General features: G+C 35.1%; 1 protein-coding gene and 1 long non-coding RNA gene across 2 annotated transcripts in view; both read right to left on the reverse strand.

Annotated features, from left to right (window-relative positions):
- Positions 1–1,566, reverse strand: part of LOC117152583 — a 5,094-nt gene extending 3,528 nt beyond the window's left edge. Inside the window, exon 1 of the long non-coding RNA XR_004462979.1 lies at positions 907–1,566. This is a non-coding gene — a long non-coding RNA (uncharacterized LOC117152583). The remainder of the gene's footprint in view (positions 1–906) is intronic.
- A 13,591-nt stretch (positions 1,567–15,157) lies between these two features.
- Positions 15,158–16,952, reverse strand: LOC100741653. Its single transcript, XM_024372467.2, has 8 exons — positions 16,836–16,952; positions 16,457–16,574; positions 16,137–16,389; positions 15,907–16,071; positions 15,732–15,822; positions 15,519–15,655; positions 15,307–15,439; positions 15,158–15,230 (listed from the first exon to the last, which is right to left on the reverse strand). Exons 1-8 carry the CDS (start codon positions 16,893–16,895, stop codon positions 15,180–15,182), a joined length of 1,008 nt encoding a protein of 335 aa, XP_024228235.1. The 5' UTR covers positions 16,896–16,952; the 3' UTR covers positions 15,158–15,179.
- Positions 16,953–17,359: the final 407 nt, after the last annotated feature.

The raw sequence follows: 17,359 nt of genomic DNA on the forward strand, positions 1-17,359 counted from the left end.
GCGGAGGGGGGAGGGGGGGGGGAGAGAGAGGGAGGGAGGGGGGGGGGGGGGGGGGGGGGGGGAGGGGGGGGGGGGGGGGGGGAGAGGAAAAGAGAGAGAGAGAGAGAGAGAGCATGGGAAAAAGAGCGAAAAAGTAAGAGATAAGGCATTTGGTCGAAAGTGAGAAATTCTAATAGTTGGATCAAAGAGCCTAACGAAAGACTGGTTAAGAAGATATTAAAAAAAGCGAAAAAATCGGACAAAAAAAAGAAATAAATGAAATGGAGGTGACGTTCCTTTGATCGCGTTGACTTGGTCGAGTTGTAACCCTAATTTCAAGTTTCAGATTGTACGTATAAGGTAGCGGAATTATTCTATGTAAAGAAGTCGTAGTCGGGCAACTGAAAGGATGTCTTGTTTTGAAAGATAAAGAAAAGAAAAAGTAATAAAGCACGTTAGGGAGCAATGGCTAACAGAAACATGGACAGGGTTGGTGATGAATGTCCAAAATGAGAGAATATCAGGGCGTTCAGTTCCTGACGATCGATCGATCGATTGATTGAAACGGAATAAATAAACATGCGTAAAGTGTTCGGTTAATCGAATATGATATCGTGCCTGATCACATGTCACACACCTCTGCTGTATATTTATTAATAGTAATGATAAGATAATGACGTATATAAATTATTGAGTAATATTAATGAATATTATTGAGTAATATTAATAAATATTAATAAAGTTGTATATTAATATATACACATATATGTAATTACGTATATTCGTTGTCGGGCGATCCGATTCGATTAACCGAAGTAATTTGTTCGTCGACTAGTTTGTAATGGCAATCATTTCAGCATGATGATTAAAAAATTAACTATCGAATTCGATTGACCGATCGACAATGATTATTCCTGACAGGTGGACAGATGAGACGACTTCACGAGAAAATAATGGCCTCCGCGTCACAATTTCATATGTTTTCGCTCTTTTCCTTATACATTTTATACATATATAGTTTTCTTCCTTTATTCAAAATTTACACATAGTGTCATATGGATTTATTCGCCTATTTTATCGGTGCGTGCAGAGACTAAGTTTCTTTTTCTTTCTTTTATGGAAGCGTATCCATACACATCATGTTAGAAAAGAAATGCATATCCTTATTTCTCGTTCTTGCGATTAGACAGAGTCGAATATTTGCATCGATTCTGTACATATATACAGGGTAGTTAGCAAGAGCCGAACAATTTATGGTTGTCGAATAGACACGGTCACACAGAAGTATACGTGATTTTGTTTTTGTTTGTAAGAGAAGCTATGATCGAGATGAATGCTTAAACAAAAGAAACAAAAATAATAGTATTCTTTATTTAGCATTTTTTATGTGATCTTTTATTCAACAGAAACAAACAATACCTTTTACATATAGGTATCCTTTTCGCAGCGGTAAATTTCCAATTGTTCTCAAAGTTTTTACAACGAATGATATTTTCTACTATTTGGTTTGGTTCGTTAACCGGATATTACACACACACGTACACATATACACACATCTGATACGACTACACGTATTCTTAGCGTTAGACATACCCAGATGTTTTGCTCAAGACGAAATATTTTTGCGTATTAATCGTGATACGCGAGCTGAAGGCGGTGCGTCATGATACGCGGGACTTTCGAAGCGTGTTTCCTTTGTAACACAGGAAGGCTGAAATTAAAGGGTGCTAAGCTCAAGAATGAATGTTCGTTTACGTATGAAAGGTACAGACTGAGCAACTGCGGAATAGAAGATAGAAAATGGAAGAAGAGACAGACTGCGAACCTACGACTGAAAGGTAGCGAAAAAGAGAGTTTTAAAAGAGAACAAAGAGGACAAATGAAAGCAAATTGATACAGAAAAAAAGAAAACAAAGAAAAACATTGGAGAAACTATATTTTCGTGAATTTTTTCATGGATCGATGAGAAAAGGAAGCATAGAGAAAGAGAGAGAGAGAGAGAGAGAGAGAGAGAGAGAGAGAGAGAGAGAGAGAGAGAGAGAGAGAGAGAGAGAGAGAGAGAGAGAGAGAGAGAGAGAGAGAGAGAGAGAGAGAGAGAGAGAGAGAGAGAGAGAGAGAGAGAGAGAGAGAGAGAGAGAGAGAGAGAGAGAGAGAGAGAGAGAGAGAGAGAGAGAGAGAGAGAGAGAGAGAGAGAGAGAGAGAGAGAGAGAGAGAGAGAGAGAGAGAGAGAGAGAGAGAGAGAGAGAGAGAGAGAGAGAGAGAGAGAGAGAGAGAGAGAGAGAGAGAGAGAGAGAGAGAGAGAGAGAGAGAGAGAGAGAGAGAGAGAGAGAACGATACTGATGCTTCAATTGCGAACGCGTGTTCTCCTTGAATATTGTTAATTATCGCTCCGACTTTTTCATGAGTGATATTTTATACGTTTCCTTTAGATTCGCGTTTTGAGGAGCAAGGTAAAAATATTCATGATTGTAACACGCGTTCCTATGTGCCGCGGTTCCCGAAAAGCAATCATGAGAGACGGAGTTGTGCACGTATTTGTTACATAGTGAAAACGAGCGAGTAATATGGAAATATGCGTATGGTATGTCTCTACGAAGCTAAATTGTGTTTAACGACCACTCGTCGCGGCTCCAAAGAAGGTTGATTGAATTGGTAATGTTAAATAAGAAGAAAAAGGGAAAAGATAATTAAGGACGTCAAACTTCCTTCGACGGAGGTACGTGGTTATGTTATCGTATATTATCGTGAAACAGAGCCGACACAATCAGAAAATGGAAGATACAAGAAAGCATAATTGGAACCGGACAGGAAAGAACAAGAAGTAACAAGAACGATAGTAAATAGTGCGTAAGAGAACACCGAGAAAAAATGGAAAAAGTAAATCGAGTCATTGTCATCCAATAACCAGCGTAAAAGTCTACAAACTTGCGATTAATTATGGTATAATTAATGGAGGGTCCTTCGATATACACATAATTGTATTTTTATATTGTTTTTTTTATTAACTGCGTTCCTGAAAGGGAACGTTCAACGGATTTTTCTCTTTTGTTTTTTAAAAGGAACTTTATAAACCATTCGAAACCCAGCTGCTACGACCCTTTTATTACGAAAAAACAAAGGAAAAAGAAACAATCACAACGTCGATGACTCTTTTTTTTTTCTTTGGAAGAAAAGCGACATCGACAGTAAGAATACTGATGTACGATCCAATTAAAATTTGTGTATAAACGATACAAATCTCTTATAAAGGTGGGAACAAGACGTATTTCTAGAATATTTTGTCAATAAACAAATTAATAAAATTCGTTTCTCTTCGACGACCGACGATGAGATTCTTCTCATAATTCATCGATCGAGCGTTACCGACTGGAGATGCGTTTATTCGTAGCGACATCGTGAACGCTGCAATTCACCAAAAGACTGAACGATTTAATATTGTTCGATTATAGTAAGTAAACTATTTTACATAATCCACGAAAGAGAAGGAAAAGGAGATGATACAATAGCTGTTAACCTCGTGACGTGTTCCGCGCGTGCATCCGGCTCCTGGCTCGCTGTCCGTTTTTTTCTTTTTAAATGAACGAATGCTTCTTCGGTGTGGGACCGCATTTTTTCCACCGACGTTCTTCTCGTACACATTCCTATTACGACGTAGGTTAATTTATGATATTATAAATAATAACAATACATACATAGAATTACTGTGGGTCAATGTAGTTCCACCAACAAATTCACTCAGAACTTATTTGTTAAAACGCGTTTGAAAGAATCATCTTGTCGTGGAACTTTATCGACGGTAACGTGTTTTCACAGATGTTTCCATATTACTAGTACAATTTTGTGCCAATAAGAGATATCGAGTTTTAATTAAAGTGAGTGAGTGAGTGAGTGAGTGAATGAGTGAGGGAATGAGAAGTGAGTGAGTGAGTGAGTGAGTAAGTAAGTGAGTGAGTGAATGAATGAGTGAGTGAGTGAGTGAAAGTGAGAGTGAATGAGTGAGTGAGTGAGAATAAGTGAGTGAGTGAGTGAGACCAATAATGGTATAATGTGTACAGAATATTCTCGTACGCGTCTATAACTACGTATTTGCGCACTCTTACATACGTAGAGACGTTCGTTGGAGGAAAAATATCTTTGATTTAACTTGTTAAAGCCTCACATGTTACCAGTGCTTTTTCTTACTGCCCCATTTTATAAACACGTTTTATAAAAAGTGTTACTCTAGACTTTAGACTGAAAAGATTTTATCAAGAATAGAAGATGAATTATAGGGGGTCCGAAAAAACGTTGTGTTAAATTTCGTAGGGGTATATGATATGTATCGTACTTATCGTAGTAAACGTTTAATACCATAGATAAATTAATTATACATGATATATTCTTTTAATTTTAAATAATATTACATATAAATAGGCTAAACTAAAATGCTTTATAACTCTAAACAAAATAATTTTTAAACTCTTTTTTTTCGAAGTATCTACACAATGTTATCAAGTCACTATAACGACCACTACATATTTTTATTTATAACAGGAAACAAAATCACTTTTAACATTTTGACTGCCACGCCAAAATCACATGTTTCGCTCAGGACGCCGCCGGAGTATTTTTATTGTTCAAAGCATATAATGGCAAAATAATAATAAATTGATGATGTAAGACAACATTCTTCCCCAATGGACCGTTTATCTTATTGGTAGTCACGGGTGACCATCGTGGCGCCTTGGTAACAGTTGATAGCGACATATTATAACAAGGCTTCGTTTATTTCAACAAATCATTCGCATTCGTTATTTCGTCGTAAGCAAATCGTCCAGAATATATTACTGAAACGTGTAGAAGTTATTAGTAAACAGTATTTGCTCATTCTATATACAGGGTGGTTGGTAACTGGTGGTACAAGCGGAAAGGGGGTGATTCTGCGCGAAAAAAGAAGTCGAAAATATGGAATAAAAATTTTTCGTTTGAGGCGTTGTTTTCGAGAAAATCGACTTTGAATTTTCGCTCGGTACGCGTGCATTTTATCACGTCTCGTTATAACGGATCTCACTGCAGATCGTTGTCTCGATGGAAAAATTAAAAAAAAAAAATTTTTATTCTATATTTTCGACTTCTTTCTTCGCGTAGAATCACCCTCTTTCCGCTTGTACCAACGGTTACCAACCACCCTGTATAAGAGTAAAGTATGTTCACACTTCACTAACATTAATTATATGATTATAAAGCAGAATTTACGATTATTTTCTAAGGTGTGTTTATAATAATATTCGTAGATTTCCCCTCAAAGATATAGACGCAAACAGTGCACCGTTAGATACAAGATTTGTTCTCATTTTTCTTTTATTGATGTTCTAATAAGAATGTTTAATTGTTCAATGGGGCACTTTCTATTTCAAAGCATCTTCTATTTATCGGTTACATTCAGAATGCCCTAACTGTCAATTTTCATTCAATTTTTACAAGTGTAAGAAGTTCAACCGCTCCGGTCACCAATGACCACCGTGGCGTCACAGGAGAAACCGTGGCCATATGTGACCAACATGGCAGTCAAAATGTTAAGCACGTTTTTATTCGAAGAATTTTTTAAAAGTTACCTGCCACTATATAAGCGTCGTTGATTTTTGTTGTTTATAGCAAGCTGTTTCAAAAATCCCATATATTTGTGCGATTATTATCGAGTCGAATCTCCAATTTAGATTCTAATTAAAGAGTAAGAATAATAGTATCGATCCTGTGTCCATTCCGTCGTGTTCAGACTCAATCAGGAACTTTTGTCGAGCACTCCTGTTATAGATATGATCTCCATATCTCCCGCCGTTACATTTTCTAAGCAATTTTCGTGGTCGATGACGTTTCAAGAGTCGAGGATAAAAGGACATCGTCGCCTGGGTCTCGAAATAGCGAACAGTCTGATTCATATCCGACGAAATGCCAAACTGCCAAATAGTATATTTTACACCCTAACTCTCCCAACCCTCCCCCTGTAACGCTCTTCTTTGCTCCCTTACCGCTTAATAAGCGCTCCCCAACTCCCTACTCCTCGATTTGTACAAAACAAGAAGGTGAAAGAGAGAGAGAGAGAGAGAGAGAGAGAGAGAGAGGAAGGAAAGTGTAATAAATAGTAAAAGATAAAAAAAAGAAGAAAGCGCAAAGTGTGCAAAACGTAGAGTGTAAACCTGTATCGTGTTAGAATGTGAGAAACCTGTACCTTCGAGGCGATGCTAGAGATGTCTAGCACCGTCCGTTTTTAGTTTAAAGCCGTGTTCCATCTTTTTCAGTTCGTCAGTTGCGTGCAGTTTAGCAACGATACATATACATCGGCGATTACTATCGGAAAGATTTTTAAGGAAAAAGAAAACAATTTTTTAATTTTTCGTTGCGTCGCGTCGTTTCAATTGAACATTGGACGTTGACGTGTTGCTCGAAATATTAATTCCTTGAAATTGTTGTAAAATTGCCTTGGGAGTGTTTTAAAAATAATCTGTGTAATTTTTATAAAATGATTGTTGGATTTTTTTGACGATAACGTTTGTCTACGTTGACTACAGATATTTTTATTATTTAACGATTTTAATAATGATAAATTTATTGCTTTGGAATTGAGGAGGTCCTTTACTCTTTTATTTTAATATTCCTAATAATTAGTAGATATACTGCTTTCAAGTTTATTTTTATTACTTTGAAACTTGTTTTTTATCGCCTAGAGTTATATGAATATCCTATTATAATATACAATTATATACAATAATATACAATTCTATACATTAGTCAACACGTCAACGCGTATTTTATAGTGTTATTGTAATTTTTAAGTGTTAATCAACGTGGATGTTGGAACGTTGCTGCGATTCTACTCAGCTTTTACAATTGCGTTGTGTTATCACATTTTGCGTCAATCAACTACATACCAAATTAACGTCGATTAACGTTCGCATTATATTTGCAATTCAATCTTTTCCTGAGAGAGAAAGAGAAAGGGAGGAATTGGCATATGTTGGCGTGTGTTGAAAACACACGTGTGTAGATTTATTCCTGCGTCCTTTGCTTTACGTTACCACTCATTTGTTTTTTTTATTAACGATACGACCTTTTGTTTTCTTAGTGGTAGTAAATTCGTTCCACCCCATACTTTTTATTTCTATTTTCATACGAGTTTTAACACGAGTTTTAACTCCACGAAACAAATCGTTTTTTTTTTTTTTTTTTTTTTTTTTTTTTTTTTTTTTTTTTTGAAATTACAATCAATTCTTATGAGGATACAACTTTTCTTAACACTAAACCTACCGACATTTTTTGTATATCTATTCCTACCGTGTGTGGTCAAAATGACCGGTGATTAAAGAAGTAATAGTTTTTATGATTTAACTTAGATAATGGTTAATTTATAACTAAATGTATATAAAATGATGAACTTTCACAAAATTTCGTCCAAATTTACTTTTGTTTAATTCAATCATAGACTTAAATAGAATTACACTTTTATTTATATAGAGATATATCTTATTCAACTTTGCTGCATTTTTTACAAATTATCTTATTATCAAATGTACATTTGCCGCATAAATATTTCCCGCATCTTAAACAAATTTTCGTAATTTTGTAACCTTTACAATCTTCTACATGACAAGTTTTTTGTAGTAATGAATCTGAACTTGTTGATAGTTTTATTGCATGATTTTTTCCCCACGATTTCTTATGTAAAAGTAATGTATGCACTAGGTTTATAACGATTTTGTGAATTTTCTGTAAATTGGCCCCATACTGTAGATGCCATTGCAAATTTATTGGTTCATAAACGCTGGCTTCTTTCGTTCTTATCAAATCGTATAAACCTCATAAAGTCAGCAAAATCATTCCTGCTCATTGTTTTTAAAAAAAATGCAGGCCTCCAAATTTTATTCCACAAATATGAGACATCTAAATTTTTTGCCTGATATGCACCGCGGGCATATAACAGAGCAATAAATGCATCTAGTTTTGTTGCATCTAGCTCCTTCTTAGTACCCAATACTCTAAATGCTTCTGTACATTTTATTATATGATCCCTTATACGGTGATCAATAATAAGATAAAATGCCGTTTTTACTTGTCCTTTCATTATATGCCGTTTAGCATATTCCTAAAAATATTATGCCAGGTTTGGGACTTGCATCTATTTCTTTCCAAACTGTTCCATCGGACCCAGTTTCACTCTCTGCTGTCAACGATAATTTCTTTCCTTTTTGCCCTTTTCTAGGGTAAATATTTATCACAGAATAATACTATGTGCGGAATACAAAATTATTGTCAAATTTGATATGCTTTACTTTTATAACAACTTTACACAAAACGCTCTGAGATGTTTCCTGTCTGAGTTTTAGAGATAACAAGTTTAGATGTCGACTAATTGACTAACAAACCGAGATGTATTCTAGTCGAAAAGATCATAGCAAGTAAAAATATGATCTGTGACGGCGATATTTATACGAAAATATTGATGAGTATTGACCGTTCTCCACCAACGGTTACTCAAAGGTGGAGTTGGGAAAGCTTTCCCTGTGTTTTATAGCAATGAGCAGTAACTCTAAGAAACTTCTCCACTTTTAAAATGTTTGTAACAATGGACTGTAAAAAATGCTAAATTTTGTGGCGATTCCTTAGGATTATTATGGGCCTCCTTAGAATTATTATGGGCCTGAGTTGATATGTTTTGACAGCTGGTGTCTATCTTGATCGAGGGATAGATTGTTTTATGACAAGATTGCGGGTGCAACAGCTGTTATTATTTGTTATTTCTGATTTTGTTTGTCATCTGACCTTGAGATAGGCTTTTATTTGTACTGATTGCATTTATTTTAAGAATAACTAACATATTTTGTCGGGCAGTCGAAATGACCGCTTACGGTAGGCAAGGCAGAGTACAAATTTTTCTCATCAAATAAAAGAGCAAACTAAAATTAAATACCGAAAAATATATTGTATGCATGTTTTAGGAAAAGTCAGAAATTATGAAGCGATATGATAAAGCTTAAATATGGTTAAATTTATGCAGAAGTCGCATAGCGGTCAATTTGATTGCGCCGGTAGATTTAGTGTTAATCACGCGAAAATTCGATGTTGTATTTCGAGATTCGTATTATACGCTTGTATCCTCGCTTCATAGATTATATTTCCCTTTCTGTTGTTTCATGTGTGTGCGTGAAAATTTGTCTTTCTTTATTTCAGCAGATAGTCAAATTTCTTTTTTTGCTTGTTGCGAAAGAACGGAAATGCGTAAGACACGTAACTATAATCTTGTTTTCTTGGTTTAATCTTGTTGATTTATTGAAAAGAAGAAGAAATTAAAAAAATATCTGTACCTACCATTATTAGGATTAATTGTAATAATTATTATTTTATTATAACTTCATCATTACCGTAGCGGCGATCTTTCTGTTTACCGTCATTCTTTTCCCAATGTATTATATCCTGTACATAACGGTGTAAATGTTAATCAACGACTTACATACGATAGGGTGAGCACTTGTAACTTTCATAATGACGAAAGGGTGGATTGGTGAATGGTGTACTTTCTTTTGTTTTTCTAGTTTCACGTAACGTATGTTTGTAACAGACATGTTTTGTTCCAATCTGATTCGTACGACTGCGATTAGAAAATATAAACGTGTCGCTAAATTAAAAAGCAACTTGATTATATCGACTGGACAATTGAGTTCTTTTTTCTAGAGTGTAACAAAATCGTCGATCGTAGAAGTTGGATAAGAACGACTAGGTTGAAATAGATATACGACTAGATAAAAAAGATTGTATATAAAAGATTATTTATTATTTTACGATGCTTATATTTATTCTAATTCTGTTAATCGACTTATTCGAATTTCTTTTATAGCTGATATCCTTAATTTTTGAGATAATTTAATGTTTCAACATATTATTGACAAAATCCGTTTTTATTCTAGGTGATGAAGTATATATTTTATGTATAATAGTGCTCCCTTAAATTTTTCAATGAATTTAGGATCGATTTTAATATCAATAATAAAAAGCATTTTCCTAAACTATGGTTTGAAAGTAATATTATAGCTTAAACTTCTCTATATTCTTGGTTTTTAAGTTCTTTAAATTTCCTGTTCCAAAAATTAAAAATTTTAACATTTGTGATAAAAAATCTACTACAGCAAAATTTTAATTCTATCGATTTAATAATTCATATATTTATGTCATTTTGTTGAGTATAACACATTAATCAGATAATTTATAATTACACTTTTATAGTTATAGTACTATTATCAAACTTATAAAAAGTACAGAATTAGTGGAATTAAAGGTACTAGGTTATTTCTTCCTTACTTCAACCAAAAGGTGATCTTCGATCAGCGACACGTTTATCCTATATCCTGTAAGTAAATCATATCTATGAGCAAAATTTTGTTCCATAACAACAAAAAATGAATAAAGAAATACGTAAAAAAGCATTGTATAAAATGGATGAAACAAACACATTCGTTCAATGATTGATCATCTACTGTTACTGTATGATGCGTGTCGAACGATGTGGGTGAATCTTAATACTGCTAATAGATATATGTACCTAATGTTATTAATTATTAATTAACGATTTATTTGTAATTATAACGGGGCCACGGAATTCTTGAGGCTCGTCGAGCGCGAGTCCGTTTGACAGTCTTTTCACGCGATTGTCTTTTTTTTACGATCTCGCATCAGCATAACATTTTTTAACGAAAAGGAAAAAAGGAGAAGATAATTGAAATGAATTAATCATCGAAACATAGTTTGATACGTGATATATCTATTCGAAGCCGTGGTCGCGACTCTCGCGAAATACTCGAAGCCTCTTGCGTTGCGTGTCCACGCAGACCCTACTAATAAACGCCATAGTGATCTGACAATGAAAAATAATTGGTTGGAATAAATTACATTTACATTGATAATCATCTTAAAATCAGTCATTGTCAGGCGTTTCCGATTTCTTTCATGAGTCAACGACCCTTCCACTGTATTTCTTACTAGATTCCACTTCCTGTCTTAATTTTTATTCCATTTTATTTCATGTTTTATTCTTATTATACGGTGAATTATTTTTCAAATTGGATTTAGAATAAACCCGATATTTTTCTACAGAAACGGCAATATGAAGGACGTAAAGTATATGTATAGTATATGTCGGAGATGAAAGAACACCGGGACATCATCGGGACGGGAAGGTCATTCTCTCTCGCGATCTCATCGACGAAAAGAGTAACCCCTTACGACCAGTGAATATTACGCGTCCGACTTAGATTTTGTGAGCACGTTCATCTATCATCCCGTCGATCGCGGATTCGTTATCGAACCTAGGATCATTGTCACTAGTTTCTCGACCGGTTCTATGATAATCGTATTTGCACTAGTCAATGTCTTCTCTATTGCATAACGACAACGTTTAATCCAAACGAAGATTCGTTTCACGCCCCTAACCCTAATCCTAATGTAAACCCGACATATATATATGTCGGAGATGGAACGACATAGGGACCTTTCTTTAGAATGTTCGGAAAAAACCCAATACCCCAATCCAGATATTTACGACATTGACATTTAAGCAATAAACGAAGAAATAGTTATGCGGGCACTTAAGGTGTATGACGATGGGTTTGGACTCGAGGTGACATAATGAGTCACCGAACGTACCCACGGTCACGGGAGGGACGTGTAATAACGGAAGTAGAAAATAGTTGTGCAGCTCTCCTTAAAAACAGAGATTGACCCTAGGAGTGGGAAAAGGACTATATAAGGGCAGTTTCATTTGGATTACGAGTGAGTTAGTTAGTTAGTCGTTGGGCGAATTGCTGATTGAGTTATCCGAATCGTGTATGGCGTTAGCGCTCGTCATCCCGTGGACCGTAGATTTGTTGTCGAACCTGAATTCGTTGTCATCGGCATCGCGACCATCCTATCGCCGCTATTACTTGTAGCCTCTTGTAGTACCCACATTTGCACCGGTAAACATCGGCTATATCCGCGATGGTAAACTTGAATGAAGGTTCATCGAACGCCCAAAATTCCACCCTTAATCCGACATATATATGTCGGGTTTACATTGGAATTATTGGTAGTTGTTGGTATGTTGGCCGTGTAGAGCGTGTATAGTATTGGTCCTAAGACGCTTTCTTGCGGAATCCCTGCCTTGATGTCTCTGACTTCAGAGTATCTGTCCTTGATTTTTATTACGAAGGTTCTGCTGCTTAAGTAAGATTTTATTAATTGGTATATTTGCCCCGGGAATTGTTTCCTGATTGTTTGTAGTAGACTTTCGTGGTTTATTTTGTCGAATGCTTTCTCTATGTCCATAAAGAGGGCTGTGCAGTATTGTTTGTTTTCTAATGCTAGTATTATTTCGTTAATGAGCCTGTGCATTTGCTCTATATTGGAGTGTTTGTTTCTCAATCCAAATTGGTGATGTGGTATTAATTTTTTCTTCTCTATTATTGGTTTTATGCGGTCGTATATTATTTTCTCTAGTATTTTAGAAAACACATGAAATAGTGACATTGGTCTGTAAGATGTAGTTTGGTGTGGGTCTTTGCCTGGTTTAGGTAACATTATGATCTGTGCCAGTTTCCATAGCTTAGGAAAGTATTGAATTCTTAGTATTGCATTGAATATTATTCTAGTTAGTCTTATCGCTTTTGGCGGAAGGTTTTTCAAGATTTTACCATTGATTAGGTCGATTCCTGGTGCTTTATTGTTTTTTGTTTTCCCGATTATAATTATAATTTCTTGTGTTGTTTTATTAGGTATGGTGTAGTGCTTGTTAGTTGGGTTCTAGCGTTTTGCGCATCTTCGTCAATATTATATGGAGTGAATGTGTTACAAAGGTAGTTGGGGAATTCTGCAGCTTGCTCTTCGTTGCTTTTAGACCATCTATTGTCTGCTTTTCTGATTGCTGCAATGAGTTTTATTGGCTTCTTTATTTTATTTGTGACTTTTCATAGAGAGTAGTACAGTGCATATGTGTGAGGTGTAAGCGTTGTCCGTGATGACTGTAGACGCTGGCTGTTGATATCGCTGATGGGGTATTGCTATTTTTCTTCTAATTTAGATGAGCGGAAAAAATCGGTCTCCGGTCGCCGGGATTCGAACCCGGGTTCCTAAACGTTCGTAACCTAAGGCGCTAACCACTGCGCTGCTGTCACGTAAACTTAAGGGTAGGTTAATGAAATAAAGTAGCTGAATCATAACACAACTACTGTCTTTATTTTCTAGCACAGGTTTACACTGATCGGAGAGATGTTTCTGTAGCTTTCCTCCGACACAGCATCGTCACTGTACTTCGCTTCTTCTACACCGCTAGAAAAGTCAACAACTAAGTACAAAAATCTAACACCTAACGTCTAAGTCTAAGCACAACGCTAGAGGAGTATAACTCACATCAACTATCTAAGTCGGTTCTCGGTATTGTCGAACATTCACCTCCTCTATTAAGTATCCTCGAGTGCTACGTTCACTAACATACTAAATTTAACTATAAGAGCCTTGCTCTGTTGTGCATATCTATCTTATCTTCGTGCGACAAAGTGTCATCTACGATTTATATCTACTCAACAGTATAACTTAAGTGTTGGAAATATATATGTCGGAGGCAGGTTGCCAGTTTGGGGCGTTCGATGAACCTTTACCGTCTTACTTTACCGTCGCGAATGTAGCCAATATTTATCAGCACGAATGTGGACGCTACAAGAGGCTATGAGGAATGGTAATAGGATGGTCGAAATGATGGTGACAACGAATTCAGGTTCGGTAACGAATCCACGGTCCACGGGAGGACACGTATCAACGTGCTACTCGATTCGGGTAACTTCTCGATAACTGAATCGGCAATTCGTCCAACGACTCACTAACTAACTGACTAGCTCTAACTCTCACTCTAACTCCGTCAATCCAAAAGAGGCTGCCCTTATATACTCCTGGCCCCGCTTCTCGGGTAAATCTTTGTTTTAAGGAGAGCCATATAATCATTTCATACCTCTGTCAGGTACATGTCCCTCCCGTGACCGTGGCTACGTCCGGTGACCTGCCATGTCACTTCGAACGCAAACCCATCAACATAAAGTCATAAAGTCAGACATTAAGACTATTTTTTATTTTTATTACTTAAGGGCGACTATAGCAAAAGTCTGGACTAGTGTATTGGGGTTTGTCCCAACATTCCGGACGGGAAATCCCGCTGTCTTTCCTTCTCCGACATATAATTTATAATTCTGTGAATCACGGTGTTATACTAACTGAATTACCTATTATCTTAACCGAAATCAGGGGATCGATCAACCAGTAGTGTCGATTACTATAATCGTAACGGGAATTTACGACTCCCGCTGACGTCTCTCCTCGTGATTGCGTCTCCCCGCGATTGGTCGAAAATACAACTTCCGTTATTATTGGAAAAGACATTGCCAAGACATAAATCGTTCACCTTTTAATACCATAAACTCCAAGTAAATTAAAGTGTATTAGCATTAGTTAATAACAATTTGTGTTATTGGATAATAAATAGATCGTAGATTATCATGTAAAATCTGAGCAGATAAATAGACTATACTACGACTCAGAAAGTAGAATTGTTGAATCGTTAGAACCGTCACACTGAGCTTAGAATCTGAATAAATTTCATACAAATGCAAATATTTGTTAAAGCATGAAATCTATTATAATTCAGTTCTAAATATAAATTATTATTCAAGTTAATTTTTCTTGTAATGCATTTCTTTATTTTAACATTGAGTTAGTTTTTCGAATTGTTTGAAATTAAAACGCGAACAAAGTGCTTCAGCACTTCACTGGCTGTAATCTCGCTAAATTCCCCAAAATCTTGGAAAGGCCACGCAACACTATATTAATGGAAAACTCGAAATCTAGTACCTTCTTAGTTGTTTTCTAAACAATTCTATTATATGCATTAATTCTTTTTCTATTTATTCAAACTATATTATATATTACTTTAAAATAGAACATTGGCATAATCTTTCTCTAAACTATCAAAATATTCAAATATTTCTTATATATCTCTGCATATTTGTAGTACAGAACGTTAAAAGGCATTATCTCCTTATATGTGACAGTATGTGCCGTAAATAAAAATGTAATGTACAAAGAACGAAATACACTATACTGATAATTTTTATTACATATGTAACTGGGATACATCCAATTTTCATTTAAGTTCATGTAGTTGATAATAGCACAGTGAAATAACTCATTGCGGTTTGAATAATCTGAAAGTATAAACAGTAATCCAATTACGAATAATTTTACGATTATTTAAAATGTGCCGTAGTAAGAAGATTTTACCGAGAGAAATGTTTCCATTGACATGACCGAAAGTTTGAAAGCTGTTATTTTGTTAAATATCATAGTCCTTGTGAGTAAAAACATATATAAATTATGACACCTTTTAGGAAATATATACCACACTACCTCGCATCTAAATGAATCAGTCTTGAATTAACCCTTTGGAATATGAATGGTGAAAAAAATATCAAAGAAATATGAAATATTCTTACGCCGCGGTATACACTTCTTCATTGTGATTTAATAGCGTTTGCCCTGGGAAGCAAAGGATGAATATGTGTATAGCTTGTGCCAATGCAAGTGCTCCAAATCGCATCGCGTTCCTTGTATTGCCTAAATTCAAGATTGTCTAGAAATAGTGAAGTATTTATGTATTCGAATTGAGAAAGGATCTTCTAGTTTAGTTTGTATATCCAAATACCTACTTCAACTCCACCAATACTAAGACTGACGACGTTGCAAAACATCTGAGCTAATATGGATTTAGTGAAAAATGATTCAATGAGGTTTGAGTATCTACGAAAAATATAATATTCAATAGTCTATTACTCGAAAGAAATGAACACTGTGACCATATATTAACACAACATGATTACCAACCTTATTGCATTTTGATGTCTTCTTATGCAAAGCAATAATTTTTTAAAAATTTTCTTCTGTTCGTCTGGTGATAATTCGATGTCTTTATACTTTTCGAGTAAGTCATAATCCTTTAAGTTTATTAAGTTACTTGTATCGAAAATGTGAATAGTTTTCAATTCATAACTGGAAAATATTGTTTTCGGAATCAAATTTTGCGAAATTATTAAATTAACGAAGACGAACTTTACCTGACTATTGCAAACAAAGCATTGGCATGGTGGACGTATAGCAAGTACGTGGTATCGCAAGATGCGATTACATGAGGAACTATAAACATTGATATGTACAAAGGTATAAATAGGTAATAGAAATATTCTTGTATGTCTATGCCATAATCGATTTCGATTGGTAAGCTTCTCTCTTCAGAATGATTGATGAGTTCATTTATCAATGATACTGTTGGTATCAGTACAAAAGCTGTGATTGTTATATAAATGTACGCTAGAATGGAAATGCTCTTAAAGAACGATGAAAGAATTTCTCTCATTTTGAAATCTAATGCACTTACAGACATAATAAAATATAATTTTGCTTCCTTGTCTGGCATAATATTGAAGAATCATATTTTCTGGACGATTCATGTAGTAGTTGTGATCATTTTTAATAAATAAGAGTATATCTTTGAACTGTAATAAGAAAAAGAAGAAAGATTGTTCGATAAAAATAAGAAGAGAGGAGTTTGTTCTAAATTACAAGAATTTTGCAGAAATATCTTTGAAAGTTCCTTCGTGCATCATTACGTGTAAATGTTAATGGCAGCGTGGAGCAAGTTCTTCTTTAGCTTGAGAAAATTATTCTTTATTATGCAATAAAATCTCAACTAAATTAATTAATCGTATTCAACTTTGAATATTTGTAGACTAAACGAGATAAAGAACCGTCCGTACCTTTCCCGTATTAAAAATCAGGTTAAAATAAGATGCCACTTGAAGAAGGATCGTTACCATCGGTGGTATGCATTCGATGATGGAATCCACACTGATACTCCACACATTAACTAATCCTCTAACCTGGAAAAGATATATAAAATATAAGATTACAAAAATAATTAAATGAAGGCATGTTTAAGACATTGAGGCTTGAAAAAACTAAGAAATTCTATTCCATGCCAAATTGTCACATTTTCTATAAAAGCTTAAACTATTTAGTGATATATAAATAATTCATTAAACGCATGAAACTATCCTCTTGATCTGTTATTAATCAATCATATGAGATTCAGACATTGATCATTTTATCTGGTTAAGCAATCACAAGCAGATTCGGGAGTTCTGCCTGACCAGCCGAGCTCGACAGACTTGAGAAACTGTGCTTCAGTGAAAGTGCGACAGGCAGTAAATTTAGTTGAACGAAAAGACAACAAACACTGGCAAATGTTAAAGCTACAAAATGCAACAGCAAATACCACCAC

This window comes from Bombus impatiens, unplaced genomic scaffold (assembly GCF_000188095.3).
Source record: "Bombus impatiens unplaced genomic scaffold, BIMP_2.2 scf_0075, whole genome shotgun sequence".
Lineage (NCBI taxonomy): Eukaryota > Metazoa > Arthropoda > Insecta > Hymenoptera > Apidae > Bombus > Bombus impatiens.